Below are 15,962 nucleotides of genomic sequence, written 5' to 3' on the forward strand. Positions count from 1 at the left end.
CATTTCATTAGCAGGTCGGAAGAATTCTGTTAACATGACTGTACCACATATGTTTTTGTACTTATTCCAAATGATTCCCATTTTTCTGCCAAAGTTGATGTTCAAACAACTGGACAGCTGCACTTCCAACTTAATTTGGAATAAGTCAAATCCACAAATGAGAAAGGTATATCTAGAGAGACGCATTCCCAATTTTTTACACTACTATTGGTCAGCAAATATATATAAAATGTGTTTATTGGGTTTCTACATTTGAAAATAAGGATGGTCCAACTTGGGCCATCATGGAGTTACAGTCAAGTCTTCTAACTTCTCCTGTCTCTCTCCTGTGCTCCCCACTGCCCATGAACCTTGGCACCCATGTTTTGAATCCCATTGTCAAGAAATTCCTTAAGATCTGGTCCCAATTCCGTAATCACTTTAGCCTTAAACAAGCTGCTTCTCTCCATTAACATCTAATCATCTCTTCCCAGCATCACAGATTGACACGGCATTCCAGTTCTGGCATAGGAATGGTCTGGTGTTTTTTTGTGACCTATTTGTTGACACCACATTAGTCTCATTCGATACTCTGGGGGTTGACCATAATATTCCCAATAGCCACTTTTTTAGGTACCTGCAAACTCACAGCTTTGCTAAAGAACATTTCCCTTCATTTCCACTCGAGCCCTCATAGTGTCCAGTCGAGAGGTGCTTAGATCTTAACCCGTATCTGAAGGGCACAATCTCCAGATTATACGACATAATACAGAATATTAATCCGCCTTCCTTGGCAAATACAAAATCTGCATGGGAGCAAGACACGGGTGACAAGCTACCTGATGACATATGGAAACATAGTATTGGGCATATCCACACCTCATCATGTTGTATAAGACATGGGCTCATTCAACATAGTATTGGGCATATCCACACCTCATCATGTTGCATAAGACATGGGCTCATTCAACATAGTATTGGGCGTATCCACACCTCATCATGTTGCATAAGACATGGGCTCATTCAACATAGTATTGGGCGTATCCACACCTCATCATGTTGCATAAGACATGGGCTCATTCAACGTAGTATTGGGCATATCCACACCTCATCATGTTGCATAAGACATGGGCTCATTCAACATAGTATTGGGCGTATCCACACCTCATCATGTTGCATAAGACATGGGTGACAACATAGTATTGGGCGTATCCACACCTCATCATGTTACATAAGACATGGGCTCATTCAATATAGTATTGGGCATATCCACACCTCATCATGTTACATAAGACATGGGCTCATTCAACATAGTATTGGGCGTATCCACACCTCATCATGTTACATAAGACATGGGCTCATTCAGCTCAAAGTTTGCACCGTCTCCACACCTCATCATGTTACATAAGACATGGGCTCATTCAGCTCAAAGTTTGCACCGTCTCCACACCTCATCATGTTACATAAGACATGGGCTCATTCAGCTCAAAGTTTGCACCGTCTCCACACCTCATCATGTTACATAAGACATGGGCTCATTCAGCTCAAAGTTTGCACCGTCTCCACACCTCATCATGTTACATAAGACATGGGCTCATTCAGCTCAAAGTTTGCACCGTCTCCACACCTCATCATGTTACATAAGACATGGGCTCATTCAGCTAAAAGTTTGCACCGTCTCCACACCTCATCATGTTACATAAGACATGGGCTCATTCAGCTCAAAGTTTGCACCGTCTCCACACCGTCTCCACACCGTCTCCACACCGTCTCCACACCGTCTCCATTACTCAAATGACAAAAATATATCCACATTTTGACCCCAAGTGTTTGAGATGCCACCAGAGTCCAGCGACTGTGGGACAATGACAATCTTTGAGTGGCGGCTGGGACCTCATTTTTTTGGCATTCTCACACACAGTACCAGTCAAAAGATTTTCACACACCTACTCATTCAAGGGTTTTTCTTTATTCATACAATTTTTTACATTGTAGAATAATAGTGAAGACATCAAAACTATGAAATAACACATATGGAATCATGTAGTAATCAAAAAAGTAATCCAAAGATATTATATATTTGAGATTCTTCAAAGTAGCCACCCTTTGCCTTGATGACAGCTTTGAACACTCTTGGCATTCTCTCAACAAGTTTCATGAGGTAGTCACCTGGAATGCATTTCAATTATCAGGTGTGCCTTCTTAAAAGTTAATTTGTGGAATTTCTTTCCTTCTTAATGCATTTGAGCCAATCTGTTGTGTTGTGACAAGGTAGGGTTGGTATACAGAGGATAGCCTTATTTGGTAAAAGACCAAGTCCATATTATGACAATAACAGCTAAAATAAGCAAAGAGAAATGACAGCCCATCATTACTTTAAGACATGAAGGTCAGTCAATACAAAACATTTCAAGAACTTTGAAAGTTTCATCAAATGCAGTCACAAAAACCATCAAGCACTATGGTGAAACTGGCTCTCATGAGGACCGCCACAGGAAAGGAAGACCCAGAGTTACCTCTGCTAAAGAGGATAAGTTCATTAGAGTTACCAGCCTCAGAAATTGCAGCCCAAATAAATGCTTCATAGAGTTCAAGTAACATACACATCACAACATCAACTGTTCAGAGCATGAATCAGGCCTTCATGGTTGAATTGCTGCAAAGAAACCACCACTAAAGGACACCAATAATAAGAAGAGACTTGCTTGGGCCAAGAAACATGAGTAATGGACATTAGACCGGTGGAAATCTGTCCTTTGGTCTGATGAGTCCACATTTGGAGGTGTGATGGTGTGGGGGTGCTTTGCTGGTGACACTGTCTGTGATGTATCTAGAATTCAAGGCACACTTCACCAGCATGACTACCACAGTATTCTGCTATCTGCAAGGTGCCCCTGCCTTCTCCCAGGAGGAGCATTTAATTAGTCCTGCTATCTGCAAGGTGCCCCTGCCTTCTCCTAGGAGGAGAATTTCATTAGTCCTGCTATCTGCAAGGTGCCCCTGCCTTCTCCTAGGAGGAGCATTTCATTAGTCCTGCTATCTGCAAGGTGCCCCTGCCTTCTCCACGGAGGAGCATTTCATTAGTCCTGCTATCTGCAAGGTGCCCCTGCCTTCTCCTAGGAGGAGCATTTCATTAGTCCTGCTATCTGCAAGGTGCCCCTGCCTTCTCCTAGGAGGAGCATTTCATTAGTCCTGCTATCTGCAAGGTGACCCTGCCTTCTCCTAGGAGGAGCATTTCATTAGTCCTACTATCTGCAAGGTGCCCCTGTCTTCTCCTAGGAGGTGCATGTTGAATGTGAAGCCCGGCTGTGAATCTATGACTCCCCGAGCTTATGCAGAACCACGACAGGGTTGACAGGACAGGCTCTCTCAGCTCCATGCCGCTCAGCGGTGGGAGAGAGATACCGTGTGGCGCTAACGGGCTAACTGTGCCGACTAGCTAATGAGAACTGTCAACACAGTACAGCCATAGCAAAATGAATCTATTATTCAATAATTGAGTGTTATGGAGCGCCTGGTTTTTGCAGCGGGCAGCCAGCTGGGCATTGAAAAGCGATGGCAGAGAAGGAAAACATGCCAAGGCAGGAGAGCCGAGCGGGTAAAGGAGTAGACAAATGGCTGCTCGGCAGCTGGGCTGATTGTGTCAGATGTGTGCTGAGTGTAGAGCGAGAAAAAGAGAGAGAGAGGCAGACGGGTGGGTACGGGCCGTCTGTGGACAGACAAGGAGGAGATGAACTGATAGGAGTACCACAACAGGACACACAGCCCAGCCTGCTGATGGATAGAGTGGAGGAAGAAGAGAAGAGGCTTTCATTCTTCCTTCCTCAGCTGCTGCTGGGAGACCAAAAGCCTGCCTGCTACGCTAACACGAAACACACACACACCACAAACACAACACACACACACACGGCTTAAAGCACCACAGGATCCCAATGCAATAAGCGGTCTGAGCCGAAGGTAAAGGGGTGGTGTTACTGGCAAGGAAACACACTCCAGTAACTGAAAACACAGGAGAGGAATCAACACAGGTTGTTTTGTACCTGTGTATGATTGTCTTTGTCAATGATGGAGAAACTGTTGGGTGTTGTATTACACACAGTGCTGCATTAACCCATCAAAGACGTGTTTATGTCAGTCACTGTACCTTTCTGATAGAGTTCATGTTCTACCAACTAAGTCACATGGAACCACATGGGACTTGTGCACGGTGTTCTTTGTAAATTGGGTGGAAACTGTTAGGCCTAGATACGGTACAATGCATTCATTTGTGTGAGGCAGTGCACCGTACCTTGTTGGTAGAAGGGTTGTAGATCCACGTCTTTCTGTCCAGTCAGGTTGCTGAGGAGAGCCATGGCCTTCTGCATGGTTCCACCCAGGATATTGTCCTGGTGCTCCTGGAGAGAACACAACATGGAATAAAGACACAGGAGAAATGAATAGGGGGCGAGGGAAAGGAAGGGCAAAAACCCATGGAAGCACACAGTCTTTCAGGGCAATCCTCAAATATTGAGAGCCTTAGGGATGGATTTGAGCAAATGTGCCTTAGCAATGCTTCTGCAGTACTCTTGTTTTCACAACTACTGTCCCCTGCACCCACAGTACGTCTTATTCTGAAAACTGAAGCATACAGTAGCTAACATTCTGCATTTGTATTGACTACATTATCATCTGCTGCTTACATTATACCTTTCACAGGGTCTAGATACACCTGTGTGTGCCATCTTAAGGGCCTAGATCTGATGATGACTGAAGAAATAGCTGAGCTTTAATGAAGAATAGTCATTAGCATCTTAACTTTTGAGAGAGGAAGCATCTTCAGGATCTGGCTGAGGGCTAGATGAAGAACAGCAGAGGAGCAGGGGGGCTTGGGGAGAGGGAGGAGGGAGAAAGGGCAGCTTGGGGAGAGGGAGGAGGGAGATGGGGGAGCTTGGGGAGAGGGGGATGGGGGAGCTTGGGGAGAGGGAGATGGGGGAGCTTGGGGAGAAGGAGATGGGGGAGCTTGGGGAGAGGGAGGAGTGAGATGGGGGAGCTTGGGGAGAGGGAGGGGGGAGATGGGGGAGCTTGGGGAGCGGGAGGAGGGAGATGGGGGAGCTTGGGGAGAGGGAGGAGGGAGATGGGGGAGCTTGGGGAGAGGGAGGAGGGAGATGGGAAGCTTGGGGAGAGGGAGGAGGGAGATGGGGGAGCTTGGTGAGTTGGAGGAGGGAGATGGGGGAGCTTGGGGAGAGGGAGGACGGAGATGGGGGAGCTTGGTGAGAGTTGGAGGAGGGAGATGGAGGAGGTGGAGGTTACTTTGGGATGTGGGGAGGATGAGCCTTGGTGAAGGTTGTGTAATTATCTGATGAGCAGGGTGCAAGGGATGAGCCTTGGTGAAGGTTGTGTAATTATCTGATGAGCAGGGTGCAGGGGATGAGCCTTGGTGAAGGTTGTGTAATTATCTGATGAGCAGGGTGCAAGGGATGAGCCTTGGTGAAGGTTGTGTAATTATCTGATGAGCAGGGTGCAGGGGATGAGCCTTGGTGAAGGTTGTGTAATTATCTGGTGAGCCTTGATGAAGGTTGTGCAATTATCTGGTGAGCCTTGGTGAAGGTTGTGTAATTATCTGGTGAGCCTTGGTGAAGGTTGTGAAATTATCTGGTGAGCCTTGGTGAAGGTTGTGTAATTATCTGGTGAGCAGGGTGCAGGGGTTGAGCCTTGGTGAAGGTTGTGTAATTATCTGGTGAGCCTTGGTGAAGGTTGTGTAATTATCTGGTGAGCCTTGGTGAAGGTTGTGTAATTATCTGGTGAGCCTTGGTGAAGGTTGTGTAATTATCTGGTGAGCCTTGGTGAAGGTTGTGTAATTATCTGGTGAGCAGGGTGCAGGGGATGAGCCTTGGTGAAGGTTGTGTAATTATCTGGTGAGCAGGGTGCAGGGGATGAGCCTTGGTGAAGGTTGTGTAATTATCTGGTGAGCAGGGTGCAAGGGATGAGCCTTGGTGAAGGTTGTGTAATTATCTGGTGAGCCTTGGTGAAGGTTGTGTAATTATCTGATGAGCCTTGGTGAAGGTTGTGTAATTATCTGGTGAGCCTTGATGAAGGTTGTGTAATTATCTGGTGAGCCTTGATGAAGGTTGTGTAATTATCTGGTGAGCAGGGTGCAGGGGATGAGCCTTGGTGAAGGTTGTGTAATTATCTGGTGAGCAGGGTTGGATTAGGAACAGAATAAGTAGGTAGGCAATGAAGGCCTGAGCTAGGATGTCTGGGATCTAGGCCAGAGTGAAAACACACACACACACACACACACACACACACACACACACACACACACACACACACACACACACACACACACACACACACACACACACACAGCAAATCAATGCAGCCATAATTAGGGCCCAGACAATTTTTGTTCAAGGGGCTTCCACAGTTTACAGGCTGACAGGAAGGCAGAGAGAAGCAGAGAGAGAAGCACAGAGTTGGGCCAGTAGCTCAGGGATTCTCCTCAGTCTCCTGGATAAATTAGCCATGGAATCTCAAGGCCCAGAACCATCGCTTTTCCACATGTTTTCTCTGCTAGGCCACTTGAGAAGAGCAGGGGTCATGCAGGTATCAACAGCCCTTAATGAAGATACATGTGTGGGCCTAGACCTAAACCCTGATGGGCTCAACTGATTGACTCACTACTTCCTATAAACACTTTGTTTAACACAAAGACTGGTTTGATTTGATAAGGATGAATAGGGAGACACATGGAGGAGAAACGTATATGACTGTGTGGCTGCGTCCTTTCTGACAGATGACAGAGTTGGGATAGAAACATACTGAAAATATAAGGACGGAAAGAAAAACTACTTTTTATCGCCTCCCGAAAAAGCTTGTCCTCATTTCTGTATCTTATAAGATGTGTCATGGAATTGTGCTGTCTGCCTGCAGCTTGACTTGATCTCTCATCATCTATAATGCTAACTTCAGATCTCATCATCACAATCCCAAACATACCATTGGCTGCCTCTGGCCTCACAGTCTGAACCAACAATCACTTCAGTTCTCAACTCAACGTATGTCTCTCTGTGTTGGTTTACATGGAACTAGACTGGAGCCTGACTATCACAGGCCCAATCCCAGAACTTCAAACTCCTATGTAGCTGCTTGGCTGCCTCTTCTGAACTAACTTCAAACGTGTGTGTGTGTGTGTGTGTGTGTGTGTGTGTGTGTGTCTTTGCGAGGGGGTAAGCAGTCGATGCATTTCTGTTGACTGCAAGGAAAATGGATTAAAAGGATTCTTCTTCTTCAGTGTGTCCTACTGTGTAAAACAAGCTCTGAAAAGTAGCTTTGCAGTACAACAAAAGACAGTGTTTATGTCTGCTATTTGACTTTCTTTCAAGCTGTAATTTGGTCTCCAGATCAATATTTGTCGCAATGCAGACTTTTCTTCTCTGCTGTTGTTAATGAGAATGGGGGAGCGCAACTATTCTCCTAATACCAGCAATGTTGCAATCAGAGCTGTATAAACCTCTGATTCTATTAGATTCTCCTTTCTCTCTTAAAGCTCACAAACTCATACAGAGTCCACCGACTGTACATTCCTACCTACCTCCCCCCCCCACACACACAGGCAAAATGGATTTTCTTCCAATTAGATTTACACTGTCAGATGACATCAAATTGAATATGGGGCAGAGACACTACAATCAGGGGAAGGCAGAGATAAAGCCATCCTGCAACAGGGAGGGGGTCCACTCCACCGACCATCTTTGTTCATTAACTTCTATGCCAACATTAACCTTTAAAACAAAGCTGTTAAAACAGGGACATTTGAGGGGTCTCAAGTCTCAAGCATTCTCCTTAACACAATCAATCATGATCATCAGTAAAAGACCATGATGCATTGCAGCAGCCACAACAAACTAGACGTGAGCTTCAGTCTCCAGACATTAGATTCAGGACAGCAGGAAAGGAGGGCTAGAGCCTAGCATTGTTACTTGGGGCTCTTGTTGTAACCAGAGTCAAGCTCCCTAAACACTTGCTTAAGGATCAGTCTGCTGATGTTGGACCAAACTCAATCAATGCCACTGTCAGTCACCACTGTCTTCCTCGCCACACTCATTAGTGAGGTGCATTACTGCTCCGTCCGTGGACCACTTTCATGCCGTCTCTGGCCTGAATCAATGCCAGTCCGTGAAACTGCTGAACTGGCCTTAAAAGTAAATACGTGGACAGCTATTACTACTGCAGTCTGCACTAACTGTGTCGCCAAAAAGCAATTTGATACGATCCCGACCAAACCCGCATATCAGCTTCCATTGGATTGGAGAAGGCAAGCCATTGTGGTTCAGAGTAAAGTTAAAAAAGTATGGTATACGTCCCAAAAGTGAACCCTATTCCCTATGTAGTGCACTACTTTTGACCAGGGCCCATATGTCAAAAGCAGTGCACCATATAGGGAATAGGCTTCCATTTGGTACACTCACTACACACACATGGTGACTACAGTGAAGTGAGAGTGAGAAGAGCTGATTTAATCCTGTCACTATGTATCTGTAAAGCCTGTAATGGACTGGCCATAGTGTATGTCCTGTAGGTGTAACAACTAGGCACTATATGAATGGTGAACCCTCCAACGGTGGAGAGGAGAGCAGGATTAGTGTGTGATAGAGTCCAGACTGAGTCTATATTGGATAGAGCAGTGTTTATGTGGTTGACCTGCATGACACTGATCGGCTGGTAATGCACACTAAATGGCTCTCCTTCCTGATTGGCTGCGTATGTAACACTGCATTGTATGGTGTTAAACTGTGTGGAGGGAGGCTTTTCTAACGCATTCCAGAACTTATTAGTTGAATCACTAATTCAGAACATTAGGTCCTCTAAATGTAATGATGACATGCATGTGATAAAGTCTACATACGTCCTAGTTGGTACTATCATGGTTAGGCCTGGCCTATACCTCCAAAACATAGAAGAAGAGACCCGTGGAAAGCAAAACAACTACACCTCCAAAACATAGAAGAAGAGACCCGTGGAAAGCAACTACACCTCCAAAACATAGAAGAAGAGACCTGTGGAAAGCAACTACACCTCCAAAACATAGAAGAAGAGACCTGTGGAAAGCAACTACACCTCCAAAACATAGAAGAAGAGACCTGTGGAAAGCAACTACACCTCCAAAACATAGAAGAAGAGACCCGTGGAAAGCAACTACACCTCCAAAACATAGAAGAAGAGACCCGTGGAAAGCAAAACAACTACACCTCCAAAACATAGAAGAAGAGACCCGTGGAAAGCAACTACACCTCCAAAACATAGAAGAAGAGACCTGTGGAAAGCAACTACACCTCCAAAACATAGAAGAAGAGACCTGTGGAAAGCAACTACACCTCCAAAACATAGAAGAAGAGACCTGTGGAAAGCAACTACACCTCCAAAACATAGAAGAAGAGACCTGTGGAAAGCAACTACACCTCCAAAACATAGAAGAAGAGACCTGTGGAAGCAACTACACCTCCAAAACATAGAAGAAGAGACCCGTGGAAAGCAACTACACCTCCAAAACATAGAAGAAGAGACCTGTGGAAAGCAACACAACTACACCTCCAAAACATAGAAGAGACCTGTGGAAAGCAACACAACTACACCTCCAAAACATAGAAGAAGAGACCTGTGGAAAGCAACACAACTATACCTCCAAAACATAGAAGAAGAGACCCATGGAAAGCAACTACACCTCTAAAACATAGAAGAAGAGACCCATGGAAAGCAACTACACCTCCAAAACATAGAAGAAGAGACCCGTGGAAAGCAACTACACCTCCAAAACATAGAAGAAGAGACCTGTGGAAAGCAACACAACTACACCTCCAAAACATAGAAGAGACCTGTGGAAAGCAACACAACTACACCTCCAAAACATAGAAGAAGAGACCTGTGGAAAGCAACACAACTACACCTCCAAAACATAGAAGAAGAGACCTGTGGAAAGCAACACAACTATACCTCCAAAACATAGAAGAGACCCGTGGAAAGCAACACAACTACACCTCCAAAACATAGAAGAGACCTGTGGAAAGCAACACAACTACACCTCCAAAACATAGAAGAGACCTGTGGAAAGCAACACAACTATACCTCCAAAACATAGAAGAGACCCGTGGAAAGCAACACAACAATACCTCCAAAACATAGAAGAGACCTGTGGAAAGCAACACAACTATACCTCCAAAACATAGAAGAAGAGACCTGTGGAAAGCAACACAACTACACCTCCAAAACATAGAAGAGACCTGTGGAAAGCAACACAACTATACCTCCAAAACATAGAAGAGACCCGTGGAAAGCAACACAACTATACCTCCAAAACATAGAAGAGACCCGTGGAAAGCAACACAACTACACCTCCAAAACATAGAAGAGACCCGTGGAAAGCAACACAACTATACCTCCAAAACATAGAAGAGACCCGTGGAAAGCAACACAACTATACCTCCAAAACATAGAAGAGACCTGTGGAAAGCAACACAACTACACCTCCAAAACATAGAAGAGACCCGTGGAAAGCAACACAACTATACCTCCAAAACATAGAAGAGACCTGTGGAAAGCAACACAACTACACCTCCAAAACATAGAAGAGACCTGTGGAAAGCAACACAACTACACCTCCAAAACATAGAAGAGACCCGTGGAAAGCAACACAACTATACCTCCAAAACATAGAAGAGACCCGTGGAAAGCAACACAACTACACCTCCAAAACATAGAAGAAGAGACCCATGGAAAGCAACACAACTATACCTCCAAAACATAGAAGAAGAGACCCATGGAAAGCAACACAACTACACCTCCAAAACATAGAAGAGACCTGTGGAAAGCAACACAACTATACCTCCAAAACATAGAAGAGACCCGTGGAAAGCAACACAACTATACCTCCAAAACATAGAAGAAGAGACCCATGGAAAGCAACACAACTATACCTCCAAAACATAGAAGAGACCTGTGGAAAGCAACACAACTACACCTCCAAAACATAGAAGAGACCTGTGGAAAGCAACACAACTATACCTCCAAAACATAGAAGAGACCTGTGGAAAGCAACACAACTATACCTCCAAAACATAGAAGAGACCCGTGGAAAGCAACACAACTATACCTCCAAAACATAGAAGAGACCTGTGGAAAGCAACACAACTATACCTCCAAAACATAGAAGAGACCCGTGGAAAGCAACACAACTACACCTCCAAAACATAGAAGAGACCCGTGGAAAGCAACACAACACGTAAGGACAATCAACCTAACAGCTAACTGATTGCGTCTGTGTGATGTTTCTCAAAGTGTTCTTACATGCAGTGGCAACTTGTCTGAGAAGTCACCCAAGCGATAAGTTCATTAAAGAGTGCAGAGCAGTTACTGGTGGATTGAGGTCAAGGGGGAATTGGCTGTTTACTGAAATAAGCGTTCTGGTCTGATGAATATGTAACCTGTTGTAGGAGCTGGGGGACGACGACCACTTCATATTCTCACTCCATTAAGCACAGCCCCTCAAAAGGCTGTTCCGCTCCCTCCGTCACTCAATTACACAATGTACTGTGATGGGTCACCACCGCACAGCACACTCATTTGAATAATAAATCAATAAAGAACCCTGGCAAACGAGCGCTGCTGGTGCAAAATGGGCTCGGCCTGAAATGACAGAGAGAGAGAAGTAGGCAGACTGTGGGATGGGGGTGGGGTGGATGGGAGGTAAAATGTCTGGCCCAGCAGAATTCCCCCACAGCCTTTGAATTATGTTCCAATAGCCCAAAGTTTTCTCCACCCAATGGGACTCATATATTTTCACGACAGAGAATAAAACAGCCAGGTGGGGTGGGGGAGGAGGAAGCAAGGTGCTTTGTAATGTGGCTTTCATCTTAACATTCCTTTCCACTAGTTTCCACCTCGGGCCGTCTGAAAGACGGAGAGAGACACAGACTCAGAGTCGAGTGGAGGTGGGAATTTGACAAACCACTTATATTTTTAGGAGATAGCTTTTTTTCTTGAGCCTGGAAATGAAAAGTCGGGCAGGAAACACAAGTGATAAATAAAACCGCACACCAAAGCAGTTTCCTGGAACATAAGATTTTAGTATTAAGAAAAAAAAGCAGCATTTTAAGTGGGACTCTTAACTTACCGCCATGACTTGAAAGACAACAGGTAGGATCCTGCTGTCTCTGACCAGGCTGTGGAGGAGGGAGAGAGAGAGAGAGGAGAGGGAGAGAGAGGGGGGAGAAGAGAGAGAGAGAGGAGAGGGAGAGAGAGAGAGAAAGATGGAGAGGGGGGAGAAGAGAGAGAGACAAAGAGAGAGAAAGAGAGTGAGAGAAACACAGAGGCAGGCTTAGGTACCTTCATAGCACAGAGAGACGTTTCATCTTCATTAGGGTCCATGCATTGCCTCTGAATCTGAGGCCTACTGAACGTATGGGAGTATTTCAGTGTGTTTGTGTGAAGGCACCGCAGCGTGCCTCGGCTCTAAGATCAGTCATGTGAGAAAAGGACCTCTGACTAATCTTCTGCGGGGAGAAAGGAGCCTTCTGACACCTCGGCACCCAGGAGTAATGTACATCTTTATTGAAAATGACTCTCCACAGCTCCCTTATTGATTAAGCCTTTTGATTCACAACCAATTACAGCTTGTGTATAGAGGTGCTCAAAGGAAGAAAACATTGTGGCAGGCAGGCTAGACACATTTAAACAAGACTAGAGGTCACCCATAGAAAACGTATTAGAGGGAGTTTTTACATAACAATGATGTATTGCACGGCTGGGAAACATTTATTTCCCAGTTTTCCATATATGGTGTCCTCAGTCCTCCAAAGAGAATTCCATCAAATGTTTGTAAAGTAGTGTAGCTTATGTGAGGCAGCTAAGCCATTGTGCAGAACACCAGATAAGAGTAAACACCACTGCCGCTAGGAGTAAATCTCCCAATGAAGTGCAGAGGGACAACACGAGCCTGTGATTAACCAGAGAGACATCCTCTTGAGGTTGAAAGTCACATAGAAGTCAGCAGGCAACCTGAACATACTGAGAAAGGAGAAAACTGAAACATGAAATACAGATGACAACACAAAAATTGACCAGTCCTAGTTGATGTCCAATCTGCTTTCATACTAACTACACAATATCAAGTTTGTTGTAGGGGCCTACATTAGTTTGCCTACAGATGTAGGATTTTAATTTGACCTGAATTGTCACAGCAAAATAATATTGCAGCAACAGAATTTTAACGTTTAATCTATAATGTTGCTTGATTGGTGGTTAGGTTATTAGGCTACATGAAAAGTGCAATACTGTTAATATAACCGTGTGTTAGTGTGGGCTTTCATTGAATGTATGTAAATCCCGAAGCTCATCTGCATTTCCTGTGGTGCAGGAACATTTCTGTAACAAAAGAGTGATCAAATTAAGACCCTACACATGTATATATGCAGTGTACTATATAACAGACAAACTTATATGGGATACAAACTGTTCCCCCAACCATATCTCCACTTATCTGCACCACCTTCCCTCTCACCTCCTCTTTCCTCTCTCTTCCACTCTTCCCTCTCTCCTCCATTCTTCCCCCTCTCCTCTATCCTTCCACCCTCCCACTCACCCTCCACTCTTCCCTCTCACCCTCCACTCTCACCCTCTCCCTCCACTCTTTCCTCTCTCCCTCCACTCTTTCCTCTCTCCCTCCACTCTTTCCTCTCTCCCTCCACTCTTCCCTCTCTCCATCCACCCTTTTCTCTCTCCATCCACCTTTCTTCTCTCCCTCGACCCTTCCCTATCTCCCTCCAATCTTCCCTCCAATCTTCCCTCCACTCTTTCCTCTCTCCTTCCACCCTCCTCTCTCCCTTCCCCCTCTCCTCTATCCTTCCACCCTCCCACTCACCCTCCACTCTTCCCTCTCACCCTCCACTCTCACCCTCTCCCACACCCTTCCCTCTCTCCCTGCACTCTTTCCTCTCTCCCTCCACCCTTCCCTCTCACCCTCCACCCTTCCCTCTCCCCCTCCACCCTTCCCTCTCCCCCTCCACCCTTCCCTCTCCCCCTCCACCCTTCCCTCTCTCCCTCCACCCTTCCCTCTCTCCCTCCACCCTTCCCTCTCTCCCTCCACACTTCCATCTCTCCCTCCACACTTCCCTCTCTTCCTCCACACTTCCCTCTCTCCCTCCACACTTCCCTCTCTCCCTCCACTCTTCCTTCTCTCCCTCCACTCTTCCCTCTCACCCTCCACTCTTTCCTCTCTCCCTCCACTCTTCCCTCTCTCCATCCACCCTTTTCTCTCTCCATCCACCTTTCTTCTCTCCCTCGACCCTTCCCTATCTCCCTCCAATCTTCCCTCCAATCTTCCCTCCACTCTTTCCTCTCTCCTTCCACCCTCCTCTCTCCCTTCCCCCTCTCCTCTATCCTTCCACCCTCCCACTCACCCTCCACTCTTCCCTCTCACCCTCCACTCTCACCCTCTCCCACACCCTTCCCTCTCTCCCTGCACTCTTTCCTCTCTCCCTCCACTCTTCCCTCTCACCCTCCACCCTTCCCTCTCCCCCTCCACCCTTCCCTCTCCCCCTCCACCCTTCCCTCTCTCCCTCCACCCTTCCCTCTCTCCCTCCACCCTTCCCTCTCTCCCTCCACACTTCCATCTCTCCCTCCACACTTCCCTCTCTTCCTCCACACTTCCCTCTCTCCCTCCACACTTCCCTCTCTCCCTCCACTCTTCCTTCTCTCCCTCCACTCTTCCCTCTCTCCCTCCACTCTTCCCTCTCTCCCTCCACTCTTTCCTCTCTCCCTCCACTCTTTCCTCTCTCCCTCCACTCTTCCCTCTCTCCCTCCACTCTTCCCTCTCTCCCTCCACTCTTTCCTCTCTCCCTCCACTCTTCCCTCTCTCCCTCCACTCTTTCCTCTCTCCCTCCACTCTTTCCTCTCTCCCTCCTCTCTCCCCTCTCCCTCCACTCTTCCCTGACCTCCTACATTATTGTAGTTCAGAAACAACCCTCTCCCATCGATCTCCGTGTGAACCTGAGTGATGACACGTCATTAACATTAAATTGTGCTCATAAAACAAAACAGGAACAAATATGGAGAGTTAAAGGTGAGCAGAGGGCCTGGATCGTAATTCCACTTTACCCCCATAGAGTAGACTAGACAGAGGTGTAACCAGAACTGATGAATGGCCAAGCTTTATCTCCCTGACGGGGTGACAGAGGAGTGTAAATAGCCAGGCTTCTTCTCCAAGCCTCACAGATTGCCGAGCCTGCATCCCAAATTACACCCTATATAGCACTATATAGGAGATAGGGTGCCAATTGGGACACATCTACATTGAACTGAAGGCATCCTGTGTGCGAAGTGACATTAAATTATAGCTCAACTTAGGCTACATCGAGGGCCCAGCCAACGAAGTCTTTCCCCGTGTCGCGATGACTCACATAGCTTTCAGCCATTAAATCTGAAGACAAATCAGGTCCATCTGTAGGGTGGTAGTGTCTCACCCCCAGCCTGCATGGTTAGCATTCCCAGTTCCACATCATTCTAAATCCATAGCACCCTGCATCACTGTCACGTTAAGAGAAACTGAACTACCGAAATCCGTTCCTGTCAAGGCAGCCAGTAATACTGATACAGGCCTGTTGAAGACTTATTATAGAGGAGGAATAACTGAACTGAAACCATGTCAACAGCAGTGGATACTATCTGGGTCAAAGCCATGGCTCTCTAAACACGATCCTACACAAGTTTTGGGCTAATGACAACTAATGCAGTATGCATGTACAGTACAACTCATTTCTCAACTTCAATACATCTCTGTGCCATACAGAATCTAGACTGTCCTTAACGTTAGGGGGGGAAAAAAACACACATTTTCATGTAGACGCAGATTGCGTGGATGAAGTGGCATTTGCCCAGCTAGGCTGGAGGGCAAAATAATAAGATCCGCTCTGCCCACATTCTCCACAGCTGCAGACAACCTTCTGATCTTA

The 15,962-nt window shown here is 46.2% G+C and overlaps 1 protein-coding gene across 1 annotated transcript in view; it reads right to left on the reverse strand.

Moving 5' to 3' along the window:
• The window catches only part of LOC139387471 (serine/threonine-protein kinase ULK4-like), a 141,030-nt gene that overhangs the window by 32,403 nt on the left and 92,665 nt on the right, over positions 1-15,962 (reverse strand). Inside the window, exons 30-31 of the mRNA XM_071133706.1 lie at positions 12,128-12,176; positions 4,268-4,373 (exon numbers count right to left, since the gene is read on the reverse strand). Coding sequence (XP_070989807.1) covers positions 4,268-4,373; positions 12,128-12,176 — 155 coding nt within the window. The remainder of the gene's footprint in view (positions 1-4,267; positions 4,374-12,127; positions 12,177-15,962) is intronic.

This window comes from Oncorhynchus clarkii, chromosome 3 (assembly GCF_045791955.1).
Source record: "Oncorhynchus clarkii lewisi isolate Uvic-CL-2024 chromosome 3, UVic_Ocla_1.0, whole genome shotgun sequence".
NCBI lineage: Eukaryota > Metazoa > Chordata > Actinopteri > Salmoniformes > Salmonidae > Oncorhynchus > Oncorhynchus clarkii.